General features: G+C 59.4%; 1 protein-coding gene across 2 annotated transcripts in view; it reads left to right on the top strand.

Moving 5' to 3' along the window:
* KIF1A (kinesin family member 1A) overlaps nucleotides 1-16,431 on the top strand; it is a 108,445-nt gene that overhangs the window by 44,239 nt on the left and 47,775 nt on the right. For both annotated transcript variants that reach the window (XM_017860698.1, XM_017860697.1), the window contains exons 11-22: nucleotides 3,267-3,342; nucleotides 5,202-5,280; nucleotides 6,232-6,374; nucleotides 6,891-6,917; nucleotides 8,380-8,513; nucleotides 9,766-9,845; nucleotides 10,264-10,339; nucleotides 12,095-12,174; nucleotides 12,417-12,523; nucleotides 13,632-13,715; nucleotides 16,029-16,209; nucleotides 16,284-16,356. In XM_017860698.1, the coding sequence (XP_017716187.1) occupies nucleotides 3,267-3,342; nucleotides 5,202-5,280; nucleotides 6,232-6,374; nucleotides 6,891-6,917; nucleotides 8,380-8,513; nucleotides 9,766-9,845; nucleotides 10,264-10,339; nucleotides 12,095-12,174; nucleotides 12,417-12,523; nucleotides 13,632-13,715; nucleotides 16,029-16,209; nucleotides 16,284-16,356 (1,140 nt within the window). The remainder of the gene's footprint in view (nucleotides 1-3,266; nucleotides 3,343-5,201; nucleotides 5,281-6,231; nucleotides 6,375-6,890; nucleotides 6,918-8,379; nucleotides 8,514-9,765; nucleotides 9,846-10,263; nucleotides 10,340-12,094; nucleotides 12,175-12,416; nucleotides 12,524-13,631; nucleotides 13,716-16,028; nucleotides 16,210-16,283; nucleotides 16,357-16,431) is intronic.

The raw sequence follows: 16,431 nt of genomic DNA, 5'->3' as shown, positions 1-16,431 counted from the left end.
CTGTGTGGAACTGTGAGGAACTGAGTGTGGGACTGTGTGGAACTGTGAGGAACTGAGTGTGGAACTGAGTATGGAACTGTGAGGAACTGAGTATGGAACTGTGTGGAACTGTGAGGAACTGTGAGGAACTGAGTGTGGAACTGTGAGGAACTGTGAGGAAGGGAGTGTGGAACTGAGTGTGAAACTGTGTGGAACTGTGAGGAACGGGGTGGGAACAGTGAGGTGCTGTGGGGGAACCGTGAGGAGCCGTGTGGAATGGCATGCGTGGGAACGGGGTGAACAGTGAGAATGGCCTGAGGTAGTGTGTGGAAAGTGTGCGTGGACTCGCATTAGGGATGGCGTGAAGGGTTGTGTGAGGAACCGTGTGAGGAGCTGGATGAGGACTGGCGGGGGGAGCTGTTTGAGAAACGGTAGGGAGCCGTGAGGAACCGTGTGTGGAGCCGTGTGCAGAATTGTGAGGAAAGCCGTGGAGACCCGTGCGAGGGCTTGTCTGGGAGTGTGAGGAGCTGGATGGGAAACTGGGGAACCGCGGGGCACTGCGTGGAGCTGTGGGACCCGGAAGGAAGTGTGTGGAAGGGGTGGGGCGCTGTGTGCGGACTGGGGCAGAGCTGAAGGGGTTTTCGGGGAGCTGCGTGGATGCTGTGAGGACCGTGGGACGCGGAGAAGCCTGTCTCTGTGTGTGGCACGCTGTGCGGGAGCTGCGAGCCCCCGTGGGGAACTCTGAGAAGGGAGGATTGTGTGAGGCGTCCTGGGGGAGCCGTGTTAGGAAGTGTTTGAGGAACGGGAGAAACTCTCTGGGGAACTGGGAGGAACTGTGAGATCAAGAGTGTCAGGGACGGGAGGATTTGCGTGTGGAGAATGATGAAGAACGCGTGTGTAACGAGGCCCTGCGTGGAGATCGAGGTGAGGATCGGGTGGAGCTGTGCAAAGAACTCCACAGAGAACTGTGACAGAATTGCGTGTGGAACTGGTGGGAACACACGATGAACGGTGTGGCCGGCAGCCATCACATGGGTGGAGTCCGCGTTCGAGCGGCTGCCGTTTTCCATAATGGAGGAATAAAGGGGGAAGCAAGAGGAGCTGCGTGAAGAACCGTTTGGAGAAACGTGAGGAGCTGCGTGGGGAGGCGGGAGGAACTGAGGAACTGTGTGGCGAGCTGCACGCAGCCGCGTGGGAACCGCGCGGGGAATGGCGGGAGCTCCTTGAGGGACTGAGTGCTTGAGTGTGCGGGACTGAGATGTGGAACCACCGCGTGGGAACCGCGCGACTGGCTGTGTGAGGGACTGGGAGGAACAGTGCGAGGGGCCCTGCGAGGGACAGTGACAGAGACTTGAATTAGCCGAGTGAGAGAGTTTTGGAGGAACTGGTTGAGGAACAGGGCCCGGAGCAGGGAGGCGAGGCCGGCAGGAGCCGGGCGGATCTGAGGATGGGAGGTCCGTGCCCGCTTGTCAGGAGCTGCCTGGCCGAGCTTCAGTGGGCAGCAGCCGGTGGGTTTTCAGCGGGGCTCACAGTGTCTGCTTTAGCCAAGGGTGGGTCCTCAGGCCACGCGCGCTGCGTGAAGGATAGGTCGGGAGCAGGGTGGCCTGGTGCGGCAGTCAGGATGGAAGGTCAGCGTTCCAGGCTTGACATGGTGGAGGCTGGGGGACCGAGAAGGGAGAACAGGGTGGTCCTGGGAGACGGCGGAGCACGACTGGACAGGGAGGCGGTGAGGGAGCAGGAAATCCAGGGGGCTGCTGGGCTCCTTGCTGAAGTGGCTGAATGGCTGGAGGACATTTATGTGGAAGCAAGGAATATGACACATGGCACAGAATTCACCCTCAGGAATTAAATAATCAAAAACCAAACTAGAGGCTGGGTGCAGTGGCTCACGCCTGTAATCCTAGCACTTTGGGAGCCCAAGGTGGGCGGATCATGAGGTCAAGACATCGAGACCATCCTGGCCAACATAGTGAAATCTTGTCTCTACTAAAAAAAAAAAATACAAAAATTAGCCGGGCATAGTGGCGTGCCCCTGTAATCCTAGCTACTCAGGAGGCTGAGGCAGGAGAATTGCTTGAACCCAGGAGGTGGAGGTTGCAGTGAGCTGAGATTGTGCCACGGTACTCCAGCCTGGCGACAGAGGGAGACTCCATCTCAAAACAAAAACAAAAACAAAAGAAAACTAGAAATAGAGTAGAGTTAGTCCCTACCAAGTTTCCAAAGAAAAAAGAAAGCAGTCGGTTGTGCTGCTGAGCTGCAAGATGGACACCCTGAAACCCTGCTCGTGGAGAAGCCAGTGCAGCATTCTGGACCCTCTTTGACAGGGAGTCTCAAGAGCTTTCCAATTTTATGTGCCCTGTGAGCTGGTGGAGCTTCTTCTGGGGTTGTCTTCAAGAACAATGATGTCTGTGTGTGCGCCCAGCCCTTGAGGTGGCATCTATGTGCATGTCCTGGGGTGCAGGCTCCAGGGCCAGAGGCCTTGTCTGCCGGCCCAGCAGGTGCTCTGCAAATGCTTCGTAAGCCAATGCATACATGAACCAGTAGACATTGGAAGTCACTGAAACCCACAATTAATGGGATCATTAAGTCAGTCACAGAGTATCCATCAGAAGCAATTCCTGGCAGCCATTATGTGGATGGAGTCCATATTTTAAAGAGCCAAAGAAGTAGCAAGAGCATGGAGGATGCTTCATTCTGAGGGGAGGGATGGGAGAACAGGCTGTTAGAGGAAGGCCTGTGAGCTGGCTTCTGCAGGACCATAGGGAGTTTGATGGAGGAGAGGGCAGGTGAACTCTGTGTGAAGGGGAGATTTAAGCTGGCAGGGAGGTAAGTGTGGCAGAGGCCACAGAGGCCTGGAGGTCCACATTTAGCTGTGAGGCCTTTTCCCTTGGGTCAGAAAGAGTCGCTGATGGTGTTCGAGGAGGGGCCATGGGCTCAGATGGGTCCTTCAGACAGAGTAAAGGGAGGACACACTTGCTGGTGACATCAGCACTCCTGGCTGGTGTCCAGCTGGGTGGCCCAGGGGCGGCAGGGATGGACGAGGGAGGAACCTGAAGGACGTGCTAGCAAGTCCCTGACTGTGGCCTAGAGGAGGCCTCTGGGGTGGTGCCCTGGGGTCTGGGCAGGGAGAGGCCTGGGCAGTCTGAGAACGTGTCCAGCAGAGCGGGTCCCGCCCCCTGCCCAGCCTCCAGCTTTGAGGACCCACTTGGCAGGGCCTGCACTGGCCCTTCCCTTTCCCTTCCTCTCCAGTGGGCTCGGGCTTGACCTTGAATGTTCCTCCCCCACAGAACAAGAAAAAGAAGAAGACAGATTTCATTCCGTACCGAGATTCCGTGTTGACCTGGCTCCTCCGGGAAAACCTGGGTGAGAACTTGTGGGTCGGCCTGTCCCCAGGGCTCTGATCCCACCCTGGGGTGTGCCCTTCTTCCCCACTGAGGGGGCGCCCAGTTGCCAGGAGGCCTCTCACCCTTTCTTGGCTGAGACTGGGAGGTGAACCTGGAGGGTCCAGTCGGTTCATGGCCCTCCTGGAGGGCCTGGGGCAATGGCCAGCAGTGGGTTAACGAAGCAAGTGTGGGAACGACGATGGCCCAGGTGGCGGCACAGCACACACCTGCCTGTGTCAGTGGTCTGGGTCAGGTGGACTGTGATACCCAGGCCAAGTACTCACCCTTCTCTGGGCCTTGGTTTCCCCATCTGTCACAGGGGATCTCTGCTTGCTGGGTTTTGAGGGGCTGCCGTAAACCTCTTCCTCTCCATTTGAGTTCTGAGCAGTGAGAGTTAGATGGGGAGGTGGGAATTGAAATGCATCCGATGTTGATCCCGTCCATCCTGGAATAACCTCAGAGTCCTCCCCAACTGCATTTACAGGTGATGCCCAGGGAGGTAAACTGAGTCTTGTACTGACCTGGTGAACATAGATGACTGGGGGTCCCTGGCCTCCCTCAGCTGCATGGCTGAGGTGTGCGGAGCCCTGGCTGACTACCTCCGCACCCCACAACTAGCCATGCTGCTCCCCAGCTCAGGCCAGTAATGCAGACCGCAGCAGGCCTGCGGATGGATGGGCCCCGCTGAGACAGGAGGAGGGTGTGTTCCTTCACCTGAGATGTGAGCTGGGAAGGAGCCCCCTGCTCCAGGCACACCCAGATCCATCCCCAGGGCGGGGGCAGGGAAGTCCTCCCACGGAACCTTTCCTGGGGCCCGTGTGGCATGTGCCCAGCCCTTCACACTGTCTCTTCAGTCCCTACTCATCAGGGACCCATGCCCTGGGGACACGGTCCTGAGGATACACAGTTTCCTGGGGTCAAGCAGGCAAGATCATCATCTAGAACTTCTGTCTAGACTTGAAGTACCGCCAGGCAGCAGTCCTGAGGGCTGGGGTGGAGTCAGTGGTGATCTTTTCTGACTGCTGAGGTCACCTAGACAGGATTCCCTGAAGGGAGAGAACAGTCTGTTCCTCAGGCCATGCATTACCTGATGCTGGGATCCTACTAACCTGGGCCAGGAATCTGATGTTAAATACTGAGGAATGTATTTCTTTTTTTTTTTTTTTTTTGTTGAGACGGAGTCTCACTCTGTCGCCCAGGCTGGAGTGCAGTGGCCGGATCTTGGCTCACTGCAAGCTCCGCCTCCCGGGTTTACGCTATTCTCCTGCCTCAGCCTCCCGAGTAGCTGGGACTACAGGCGTCGTCACCACGCCCGGCTAGTTTTTTGTATTTTTTTGTAGGGACGGGGTTTCACCGTGTTAGCCAGGATGGTCTCGATCTCCTGACCTTGTGATCCGCCCGTCTCGGCCTCCCAAAGTGCTGGGATTACAGGCGTGAGCCACCGCGCCAAGGAATGTATTTCAAATGAAAATGATAGAAGTGCTTGAAAAAATTATTGAACATAAATGGTATTTATTTTGGAGTAAATACTTTAAAACCCTCCACAACTTTTCCTCTCTGCTTTGGGGAAAGGAAGGCCTGATTGTTGTAAAATGGCCCCAAATGTGAGGAAAACACAAGTAGAAGAGCAATAATGGCAGTGCCTGGTGCAGAGATGAAGGGGCAGCCAAGGAAGGCCAGGTCCTTGCTGTTGTCTGTGTTCATGGGGATAAGCCTGTGACTCAGTTTACCTCTCTGGGCCTCAGCCTCCCTATCTGTAAATGTGGGGGAATGGGGGGAGCAGACATAGCACTGGGGCCTAGATCCCCCTCTGGGCACAACCTGGTCTTCTTCCCACAGGCGGTAACTCAAGGACAGCTATGGTGGCAGCCCTGAGTCCTGCAGACATCAACTACGACGAGACCCTCAGCACGCTGAGGTGAGTTCTCCAGGGAGACACTCTGTCCCCTGGGACTCTCCAGGGGAGCTCTGCTACCCGCTCCCTGGTCTTGGGGGATGGATCCTCCCCTGCTTGAATTAAGAGTGTCAGTGAGCAGGGACGACTCTTTGTGAGGGGTACACCCTGGACTCTGTGAGGCTGGAAGGGACTGTTCTGGGGCTCCTGGGCCTGCATGGGTCCTGTACCATTCCTTCCATGGAGCCTTTGAGGGTGTGCTTTGGGGCTGCAGGTAGCCCAGGGCCCTGTGGCACCAGACTGGGAGAGCTGTGCCTGCTAGGCGAAGCAGTTTACACTCACCTGCCGGCCGGGGTAACCACTGGGGATTTTTAGATAGCAAAGGGGGCATAGGTGTTTCTTATGGGCAAGTGAGCACCTGGGGTGGAGAGCCTGGGCCCCTAGCCATGCTAGAGGCTGCTTGGTTGTTTGGGTCAGTGGTCTCTCCCCTCTTTTGACCGTGCACCACCAGTGCTTAAGAGAAACAAAGGGCGCGTGTCCCAATAGAGGTTCATGTACTAGCTGGAAATGTAGACATATGCATCAGCTGATACACAGTGTGGACAAAAGCCTACGTACACGTAGCTGTTCTCACATTTTTCCCGTTGGACTTTGTCCCTCTACCCTGGGACCACTGGGGGAGAGGACACCACACTGTCCCTTCTCCCCTGGGCCTCAGTTTCCCCAAGTGGGCGAGCTGTAACTGGGTGACCTCCCCTGTAAGTCTCCTCTGGCCTGTGGCCCCAAATGCCCTCCCCAGTGACTTGCTATGGGGGCGATTTCTCACTCTGTGCCAGGCTGTGCTGGCTCAGGTCCACCTCTGGCCTGGCTGCTGAGCCCGAAAGGCTGGGTCTTAGGCAGGGCTCTGGGCACCCTTGGGACCTGCCAGGTGTGGACCTGTCCTGAGCACAGCCCACAGACCCCTCTGCCACCCAGGTATGCTGACCGGGCCAAGCAGATCCGCTGCAATGCTGTCATCAATGAGGACCCCAACAACAAGCTGATCCGTGAGCTGAAGGATGAGGTGACCCGGCTGCGGGACCTGCTGTATGCCCAGGGTCTTGGCGACATCACTGACAGTGAGTGCCTGCACCAGCCTGTCCTGGACAGGGTTGTGGGGCCTCAGGCTCAGGGGCCTTGTAGGTCATCACATCCTCTCTCCTGGGGCCACCACTTTGCTGGCCGCAGTCTGGGCTGTGGCAGCTCCACACTGCTCCCAGAGCCCCTCTGGGCCAAATCCCTGTCCCTGCTCCATGTTCCTGGGCAGAACTGCCTCTGGGTGGGAGGCCGGGTGGGGGCCCTGGACAAGGGCAAGTTTCCTGGCCTTGGCCTGGATGGTACCGCATGGTTTGGGTTCAATGCTGATGCAAGTGGGCCAGAGACGGCTCCCCTGGAAGCCCCATAGGCAGGCTGTGGGTGCTGGGGTCACAGCGGCCCTCTGTGTTCTGGAGCTGAAGACCTTCACCACCTGCTTGTGGCCACTCACCCACTGCTGGCCACCCTGGCCTGTGAAAGGCGTGCCTGACCCTCTGGAGACAAACCTGTTCTTCTGTTTCTTTGTCTCTCCCCCTCCCCCACGCTTCCCTCCCCCGTAGCCAACACTGTGCCTGGAGGACCCAAATGTGTGTATTCCCTTTGCTGCTCTCTGCATCTCTGCTTCCAGCCCCAGCCAGCATGAGGGCCTAGGGTGGCACGGGCAGGGAGGGGTGAACCCCAGGGCACCTGCTCTGCTTTCTTCTCCTTTTTGGGGGCAGAAAGCACTGTTCTCCCTCAGTCACAGGGCCCTGCTGGTAGATGTGGGATTCTGTCTGCCTCTGAGCCCACACTCCTGGCTCATTCCCGCTCATGGTCTACATGAGAAACCAAGGCAACAGGGGGGTAAGGGTGCGGCTGAGGCCTTCTCAGGCTAAACGTGGCCGAGGCCAGGCCCTGTGACCCCCTGTGCACCCAGAGGCCTGCGAAGGTCAGGATATCAGCATCAAAGGGCCAGGAGGACTGGAGGGACTGTCCTGTCCCCAGCTCTTGGCTCAGGCCTCCGTCTGCAATACCATTTCTCCAGCTGACCTGACCCCCCACGCCCGGGCCCTCTACTCTGGAAATGCCACAAGCTCAGCTTTCACAGCGGATGCTGCCAAATCCCGCCCAGCCTTTGTGCCTCCTGGCCTCAAGCCGGGCTCCATGGGGCTCAATGCCTCCCCGAGCCCGGCTGCAGGGCGCCCTCCACTTCCCCCACACCCCGTGTGGTCCCGTGCTTGCTGCTGCTCTGCTGTGTGTTCGCTTCTGCTAGGAGACCTCTGGCACCACCCACTCCAGAGATGTCACAGCCCCACCTCCTGGGCCTTAGGGATGCATGAGGCCTAGGCTGGTGGGTGAGCTCCTCGTGGTGGAGGGGAAGGGCCTCCCTCATGAGGGTCCCATGTTCACCTCCTCCAGGATGGTCTCTGGGCCAATTTCCACGTCAGTGGGCTGAACAGTTAGTGCAGCCCAGCCCTACAGCTCAGGGGTGTGTGGTGTCCCAGGCTGACGGTGGGTGCGAGGGGTGGGAGGACAAGCGTGGGGGTCTGTACGGGGCACTGCTGGGTGACCATGCCAAGCCAGTGGACAGGGCGGGAAGATGCAGGGAGAACAGGCTCCTAGCCCTCAGGTGCAGGCGCTGCAGGGCGGCCTGGCAGTGGGACCTGGAGTACAACTGAGGGAAAACAAGAAGCCTGGTGCAGGGGTGCAGGGGAGCTCCAGGGTGCCCAGGGCCATGCCACGCTGCTGCTGGGGAGGGCAGGCCTGGGGAGCAGGCGGGCAAGTGGGTGCCACTGCTGGCTCGGTCCCATCATAGGCAAGGGGTGGCAGGAAGGCCTTGCATGCGCTTGTCCTGGGCCGGGCAGGGCTGCTGTGCCTCGTTGGTGGTTTCTGTTTCTTGCCTTCTCTGGGCCCCACCTCTTACTTTTTCCCATCTTCATCTTTTTTCTCTCCCTCCCTCTGTCTGTCTGCCTGCCCTACCCCTCCTCCCCATAGACGTGTCCGACCTTGAGAACAATAACCTTAACCGTGGCGGGACGGTGAATGAAGCCCCTGACCCTCTCTCCACAGTGACCAATGCCCTGGTGGGTATGAGCCCCTCATCCTCGCTCTCAGCCCTGTCCAGCCGCGCAGCCTCCGTGTCCAGCCTCCACGAGCGCATCTTGTTTGCCCCGGGCAGCGAGGAGGCCATTGAAAGACTGAAGGTGAGGGCACCACTTGGGGCTTCGCTGCGGGGTGTCAGACTCTGGGAGTGGGGAGCTCGGAGGAGTTAGAGGCACCTTGCCCTCCTGGGCACAGCCTATCCTCATAGGGCCATTGTGGAGCACCAGCAGGAGCCTCTGGCGTGTGGCCACCCAGGTGCCCTGTGTCCTGTCTCTAGACCACCCATAGCAGCCAAGGCAACTAGTTCACTCAGGGGTCCCCAGGCTGTGGGCTGCACAGCACTCAGCTGCTGGATAGGAAATGCCCCTACAGGACCCTAGACCTGGGTGTCTGGATGGCCTGTGCCCCCACCCATGCCAAGCCTGGACCAGGGAAGCTCCAAGAATGAATGTCCAGGACCGAGACTCTTCCTGTCAAGTCTTTAATTGTGTGAGTGGGCGCTTGTTCAAGGACCAGTGAGCTGGATGGCATCTGTGGGTGGAGAGGAGTCTCGCCCCTCCCCACCCCACAGCACCCCCTCCACTGGTGACAGCCCCAGGTCACAGCAGCTTCCTGGCTGGCATCCCATAGAGTTACACTCCCTGAGGAGGGTGGTGAGTGTGGCTCCTGAGCCGCCTCCAGGCCATCCTGTGTTCACACCTGCACACCTGCCTGGGAATAGTCACCACCTCCAACCGCTCCCAGGCACAGTGTGCTCCCTGGTGCCCAGCAACGGGCCAGGATCATTTTAGGTTTCCAGTCACACGCTCCTCAGTGAATGGCTGTGCAGGGGCAGGTGAGCCACACACCTGGAGACTGAGGGGCTGAGGGGAAAAGGCAGAGGCCCCATCAAGGCCAGTGTGAGGAAGGGGATGGGGGCGAGGTTGGGCCTGTGACTCTGGAGCAGAGAGCCCTTCTGGGGTGTTGGGGTCCCACTGGGCTGTGGGTGGGAAGAAAAAGGAGAGACCAGGCTGATGCTGGGCAGTGTCCTGAAGAGGGTGAGCACCTGGTCCTCTCGGCAGCAGCGAGGATGGCTGTGCTTTAGGAGCCGAGGCTCAGCATCTCCCAGGAGCATTTGCTTCTCTTTTCCTTCCAGATTTGTTTTGCATTTTCCCCATTCTCTTGAGCGTGTCTAAGGGAAAGACACACGTTCTATGAGCTTCGCCTTGGTCTTCTGGACACCTCATGTGCCTGGACGGGTCCAGGAACGTGGCTCTTGTGCTTTGATGCCCCTTCTCCTGGCACCCGTGTCTCCATTGTCCTCTCCCTTGGCCCCAGCCCCGGCAGCTCACTGTGCTCTGCCTCAATCCCCAGGAAACAGAGAAGATCATAGCTGAGCTCAACGAGACCTGGGAGGAGAAACTGCGGCGGACAGAAGCCATCCGGATGGAGAGGTGTGCATTGGGGAAACTGAGGCCCAGGGGGATGGTTGCAGCCAGCAAGCCCGAAGCCTGGGCAGGATGAGCACTGAGCCCTGCCCTCCAGTGCTGGGCACCTACACCCTGGGGTGGCCAGATCCCAGGCCAGGGCAAACCTGTTTCCTCACCCCCAATAACCCCCACCTTGTATACTGCTGGCTGCTGCCCACTGGGGCCTGAGAGACCTGAGGCCTGATAGACCTGATCCCTGATCATGGTGCAGAGGGGCTGGTCCCATCAGCAGATGTCCTAACACAGTGACCAGATGGGACACGCATGGGCACCACCCAGGCCACAGTGGCCACAGGCCCACTGCCCGCATTGGTCAGCCAGTGCTGAGGCCAGTGCGGGAAGCCTTGTGGAGGATGTGCTGACCTCATCTCTGTTCCCCCAGGGAAGCCCTGCTGGCCGAGATGGGTGTGGCCATGAGGGAGGATGGCGGCACCTTGGGCGTATTCTCTCCCAAAAAGGTAGGAGCTGTCTCAGTTCTGTGGTACTGCCCTGATCTGAATAGGACCAGGTGAGGGGCTGTCTCAGGTAGAACCAGAGGGGACTTCTGGGAGTAGGGGGCACGGCGGGGCTCTGGCCCAGGCACTGGGGCCGTAAAGCCTACCCACAGTCACACTTTGCTTTTCGTGGAGGATTCAGTCCCCACATTCTCATGGTGGGGCGTCCTGGTGGCTTTGAGACATCAGATGGGTCTCTTAGTGGCCTGGAGTGTGGACTGGGCTCCCCAGTGTCAGGGCAAGGCTGAGAAGCCAACGTCCAGGCTGGAGACTGAGACTCGAGGGGCCTGGACCTGCCCTGGAGCCTGTGCTGCTCACAGAGCTGGGCGCCAGCTGCCTTCTTGGAACTCAGCTGGAGTCAGGTCTGACTGTTCCAGCGGGGTCCCCTCTTCTTCCACCAGGCCAAGCCTGAGGGGTCTTTCAACTGGGGGCCCTCAAATGGCACAGAACCCCTGGGCAGCTGCTTCAGAGTGTATACGACTCTTGGGCCCCCATCCAGCAGCCCAGGTGGGGCATGACACACACACTTGGGAAAAAGTCTTTCTTGTGGTTCTAGTCCCCAAACCCCACACACCCACCCCAAAGATGGCCAGGACATGGGGACAGACACCTGTGTGTCCGTAGCTTGGGAGGGGCCGGGCAGGGCTGTGCTCCAGGCCAGGGGCCCAGCATGTGCTGAGGTCCAGAGGCAGGAAGGACCTGAGAAAAACTGTAGGGAGATTCCAGTCCTGGGTAGGGCAGGGACAGGCAGTGCCCTAATGGGGCTTCACTACACACGTCTTCCAGACAGGCCTTTGGTTTGGTTTGGATTGTTCCCTGCACTGTTTCAGGCCCCATCCCCTTCCTGGAGGGGTAGGGCGGAACTCCAGGGGTGCAGCTTTCTTGGTGGCCCTGGGTCTGGGCACTGCCCGGAAGTGGGACCACTGGGGACCCCCTTCTTGAGAAGTTCAGTGTTCTTGGGAGTCACGAGATGTTCACGGGCCAGTGGGGTCCCAAGGCTGCAGCCCCTACTCAGCCCCAACACCGTGGCACAGCCCTCCTGGCTGGACATCTTCCCCACTCGGGGGGCAGGGATGGCTGGGGATGGTCTGTCCCCTTCGTCCAGTGACAAGGTCCCCACCTCTCTGCGTGGGGGTGCCTCAGGTGGCTCATCAAGGATGCTTTCACAACTGCTTCACTCCCCAGTCCCCAGGGCTGAGCCCTCCGTGGTCAGGGTCCTGACCCTTCTTGGTTCTTGGCTCCCACTGGTGAGCCCACGGTTTCTGGGCTATCTGAGCTGAAATGGGGTCCTGGAATCCCATTTTATAGTCCAAAGCTGGGAACCCAGGACCCCATGGGACAAAGCCTGTGGTCTATACATATGGGGGCTCACCCTAGCCTCAGAGGGCCCCAGGGGCCCGACATGCGGACAGCAGGGGCTCTCTGCCTTTCTGGAAGCCCAGCTTCCGCTGCAGTGCTGGGGCTGCTGTGTCAGGCCTGGGTGTATGCGGGTGGTCGGGTCCCACCAGCCTGCTGCTGTTGGTGGGCTGGGCCTTCGGCTTGCACTTTCTGTGTTCCTCATTTTCCTGGCTTGGAGTGACCGGCCTGGTAGGACCAGCCGAGTATGGGGGCAGGGGCCCTGGTGGTGGTCTGGTACCTGGGGAGAGGTTGGAGTGGGGTGCGGCCAGCGTTGGGCTCCTGCCTCTCTGCAGGAGAGATGATCCTCCTATCTCCCTGCAGACACCACACCTCGTCAACCTGAATGAGGACCCGCTGATGTCCGAGTGCCTCCTCTACTACATCAAGGATGGGATCACCAGGTGAGAGGGGACCTGGCAGCCACTCCAGCCTGGCCAGGCCCTGGGATCTGGCAGAGGAAGGGTGGACTCCCCATTCCTGCTGCTGCAGAGGGACCACTGAGTTTGGACTTCTCCAGCGACTGCTGATGTCTGCCCTGGGCGTTTCCCAAACAATCCTGATTGGGTGTCCCTGGAGGCCAGTGGGTGGCATCCTGGGTGTGCGGGGTCCCGGCTGCAGTTCTGATGGTGCCCCCACCCCGCAGAGTGGGCAGGGAGGATGGCGAGAGGCGGCAGGACATCGTTCTGAGTGGACATTTCATCAAGGAGGAGCACTGCGTCTTCCGGAGTGACTCCAGGGGAGGCAGTGAAGGTATGGCCACCCTACCGTCCCCACCCGCACCCACGCCCCTGTGCTGTGATGATCAGGCCTGAATGAGGTCACCCTCTCCCAGCTTCCCCAGCTCTAAGTGGGTGGCGAGTCATACTTCTAGGCAGGACATGTCTGTGTGTGTGTGTGTGTGTGTGTGTGTGTGTGTGTGTGTGAGAGAGAGAGAGAGAGAGATTTGGAGAGAGAGAGAGACATTTGGGGCCAGCCTTGAAGACAACTTCCATTAGGTTGGTGCTCGGGAAAATGCCTGGTGCCTTCTGTGGCCAGGGGTGGCTGCTGCCTTAGGGAGCTGAGCCTCCTTGAGGGCTGGAGGTGGGGGCACAGGTGGGCTGCTGGCCTGGAAGTGTGTTGGGGCCCAGGGTGGAGGATGTTCATGGCGGGAGGACAGTGAGCCATGAGGAGTGAGCCCAGCTCTAGGGTAGGAAACTATTTCCAGACTTTGATTTCCTGTTGGCTGTGGGCAGCCATCTTTCCGTTTCCCCTGCCTGCCCAGTGATCTCCCTCCCGGAGATGACGTGGGGCTGTCCCCATTGCCTGCCCAACTGGGGGATGGGCCTGTGGTGTCAGTGTGCCATCACATGGCCCACAGCCTGGGCTAAGGGCATCTCCTGGCAGCATCCAGCCAGCCTCTGGCCTGCAGACCTGTGACTGACATCCACTGTCCAACTTGGCCATCTCAGGATGATGGCCCTAAGTGGTGTTGGGACGGTTGGCTGTCTTGGAATTCTCTGACTGCAAAGTCCTGCCTGCCATCTCCTGTAGGGTGGCCCAGGCCCCATTAGCTGGTGTTTTTATCCTTGTCTACCTGGAGAGCTGGACAGGGCCCTGGGTGATCAGGCCCAGCACAGCCTCTCGACTTCAACGTGGGCACATGCATCCTCCTCCTGGGGGTCACTTTCTTCCTCTGTTAGGTGGGGTGAGACCCCTAGGCTCCTCTGAGGCCCAAATGAGTGTTGCCAATGGTCAGGGTCTGTGTAACAGGGAGAAGAGAGGCCTGGAAGAGGCCATGCCTGGGGGCCAGGTAAGCCGAGCTGCCGTAGGTGATAGCCCCTCATACTCCTCTTCTCTGCCCCTCCCACCTTTCCTGTAGCTGTGGTGACCTTGGAGCCCTGTGAGGGGGCAGACACCTACGTCAACGGCAAGAAAGTCACAGAGCCCAGCATCCTGCGGTCAGGTATGACTGGGGACTCCTGGGTCCGGTCGGGTAGGCAGAGGCATGAGATGAGACCTCTGTTCCCATGTCCAAGCCACCACCTCCTATGCACTGTGCGGGACGGCAGCTCTTAAGGGCTGCAGGGCAGGTAGGGGAGGGGGCTGCGGGTACCTGACCAGCTCATGTGCCTCCCCAGTCCCCCAGGTCTAGGAACACAGCACTACAGGCCCCATTCACACAACACAAGGACCCTGAGACACTGAGTCCATGCTGCGGGCTGAGTAAGGAGCAGGGTCTGCCTGCCTGGGAAGAAGCTCCTGCCTCCCGGCCCAGGACTCTGCCCTGTAGGCTGGTCTAGGGGAGACAGGGCTTTGGACAGAGGTTTCCCAGAGCTGAGGCGTTGTGGAGCGTCAGCGGGGTGGAGGCTGCTCCAGCCTCTGAATGAAGCCACCCTAGGTGGGGCTGGGCTCTGTTCCCAGACACTGCAGTGTCTGTGATATTCAAACATGTACAGGCACACATGGTGTAAAGTCCATTCTTTAGAGAAGGCAGACAGGGAGCCCTCCTGAGTGGCATGTGACTATCACCCAGGCAGTTGGGGTTCCACCAGAGAAACAGCAGCAGCCTGACACACAGACATGGCTGTAGACATGGTGTAGTGAGACAGGCTGTAGAATGAGATGTAGTGAGATATGTACAACCATGTCTAGGTATAAAGAGATTTATTTCAAGGAATTGGCTTATCAGATGAGGGCAGCTGGTCAGGGAAGTCTGAAATCCATGGGCAGGTGGCAAGCTGGGAACTCGGTGGGAGTGGACTCCATCCTCTGGGTTTCTTCTTCCTCAGAGGAAGCCCCAGTTTGCTTTTAGGTCTTCGCCTGCTTGGACGAGGCCCACCCCACGTTGGGAGCCTCCTTGACTTCAATCAGCCGATTGCAGGTGTGGACACATGTGCAGAAACCTCCACACAACGCCCGGGGAGGGCGTGGCTGAATCACTGGGCCTGTGGCCTGGCCAGGCTGACATAAAAGTGACCGTTGGCTTGGAACAGGGGAGACCCTTTCCCGACCCTGTCTTGGGGGAAAGCAGAGGGATGAGGAGGGGCAGGTGACACCCAGGGGCCCCACTTCTAGTCCATCTGCCCACCTCTGAAGGCTTTCAGAGGAGTCCCCAGGACTCAGGAATCCCGCCTTTGGGGTCCCTGGGCAGGAAGGCAGGACACGTTGAATGTCCTGAATTCGTGGGGTAGCCTTGTCATGGGGAGTCAGTGTGGCTAAGCCTGGGCAACAGCAGGTCAGACAGACAGACAGACAGACAGCTGTGCCCGTTCTCCCTGCTTGTTTTGGAGTTGGCCCTGGTGCCTGTGGGGCTCAGGGCGGGGCCTAGGCCAAGAGAAGTCTTAGCTTGGTGTTTCCCTCCCAGTGTCCAAGGTGGGTTGCACACGGCCTGTGAACAGGGAGGACAGAGGAAGTGGCCAGCTGAGAGTGGCCAACAAGGAGGCGCTGAGGGAGGACAGACCTGCAGGCACAGGCCACCTGGGTGGGAGGCAGGGCAGCGCCGGCTCTATGGAGCCCCGAGACAGAGCTACAGCTCCCAGGGAAAGTCAGAGGGAAACTAGCCTATCCAAAGACAGCCCCTGCACGCAGGGCTGTCCCGAGACAGTGAGTGCTGCCCTGGAGGGCCCTGCAGATGAGGCAGCCCTGAGTGGGGTCCAGTCGGGTGCCGGGGTAGGAGGAGCTGGACTGATGCCCACACCTTGGAGGCCCCGATGCTGAGGCTCTGCAGCCACCTGTGCCTGCTAGCTGCCACCCCTGCTTCCTTCTTGTGGTCTCTTGACTCCAGACCCTGAACGCTGGCCCTGGGCACAGGAGACCTGCCCCAGACCTGCTTCCAGTCTAGTGGGGAAGACAGATAAAAGGGAAGGGTCCTGTGCCCTGCAGCAGTGCTCTGTGGAGGGCCCAAGCCCAGCCCTGGGGGGCACCAGCCCCAGACTGGATGTGAGAGGGAGGGTCCTGGCTGTGTGCACGGGGGCTTGGGGGCAGGAGGCAAGTGCAAGGCTGGCCTGGGGAGGGGCGGGGACACTGGAGCACAGCAGAGGCCCCACGTCTGTGGTTTGCAAATGTCACTGGCTGCTGAGTAGAGAGCGGCCAAGGGTGGATTTATGGGGAGAGTGAGGAGACACATTCAGGTCCCAGCAAGGGCTGGAGAAGGAGGGGCTGGGAGCTGGGGATGGTGGGGTGCCTGCACCCATTCCTCCTTCTCCTCACGTCTCCCCACTTGAGACCATCAGAGACCTGAAGGTCCCTCAAGGCCACCTGTCCTTTGGTCCCCCAGGAAACCGCATCATCATGGGTAAGAGCCACGTGTTCCGGTTCAACCACCCCGAGCAGGCCCGGCAGGAGCGTGAGCGCACGCCCTGTGCGGAGACGCCAGCTGAGCCTGTGGACTGGGCCTTCGCCCAGCGTGAGCTGCTGGAGAAGCAGGGCATCGACATGAAGCAGGAGATGGAACAGAGGTGAGGCAGAGGACACCCCCGTCTGCCTGCTGCCACTCCTGCCCTCCCGTGCTCACCCCAACGCTCCATTGCAGGCTCCAGGAACTGGAGGACCAGTACCGCCGCGAGCGGGAGGAGGCCACTTACTTGCTGGAGCAGCAGCGGCTGGTGAGTGACGTGGCCCTGCCCTCCCTGCCGAGTTGCCACCTACACCAGAGGACGCCTGTCCTCCCATGCCCCCAC

This window comes from Rhinopithecus bieti, unplaced genomic scaffold (genome assembly GCF_001698545.2).
Source record: "Rhinopithecus bieti isolate Rb0 unplaced genomic scaffold, ASM169854v2 scaffold_56246, whole genome shotgun sequence".
NCBI lineage: Eukaryota > Metazoa > Chordata > Mammalia > Primates > Cercopithecidae > Rhinopithecus > Rhinopithecus bieti.
This window is presented reverse-complemented; position numbering and strand designations above follow the sequence as displayed.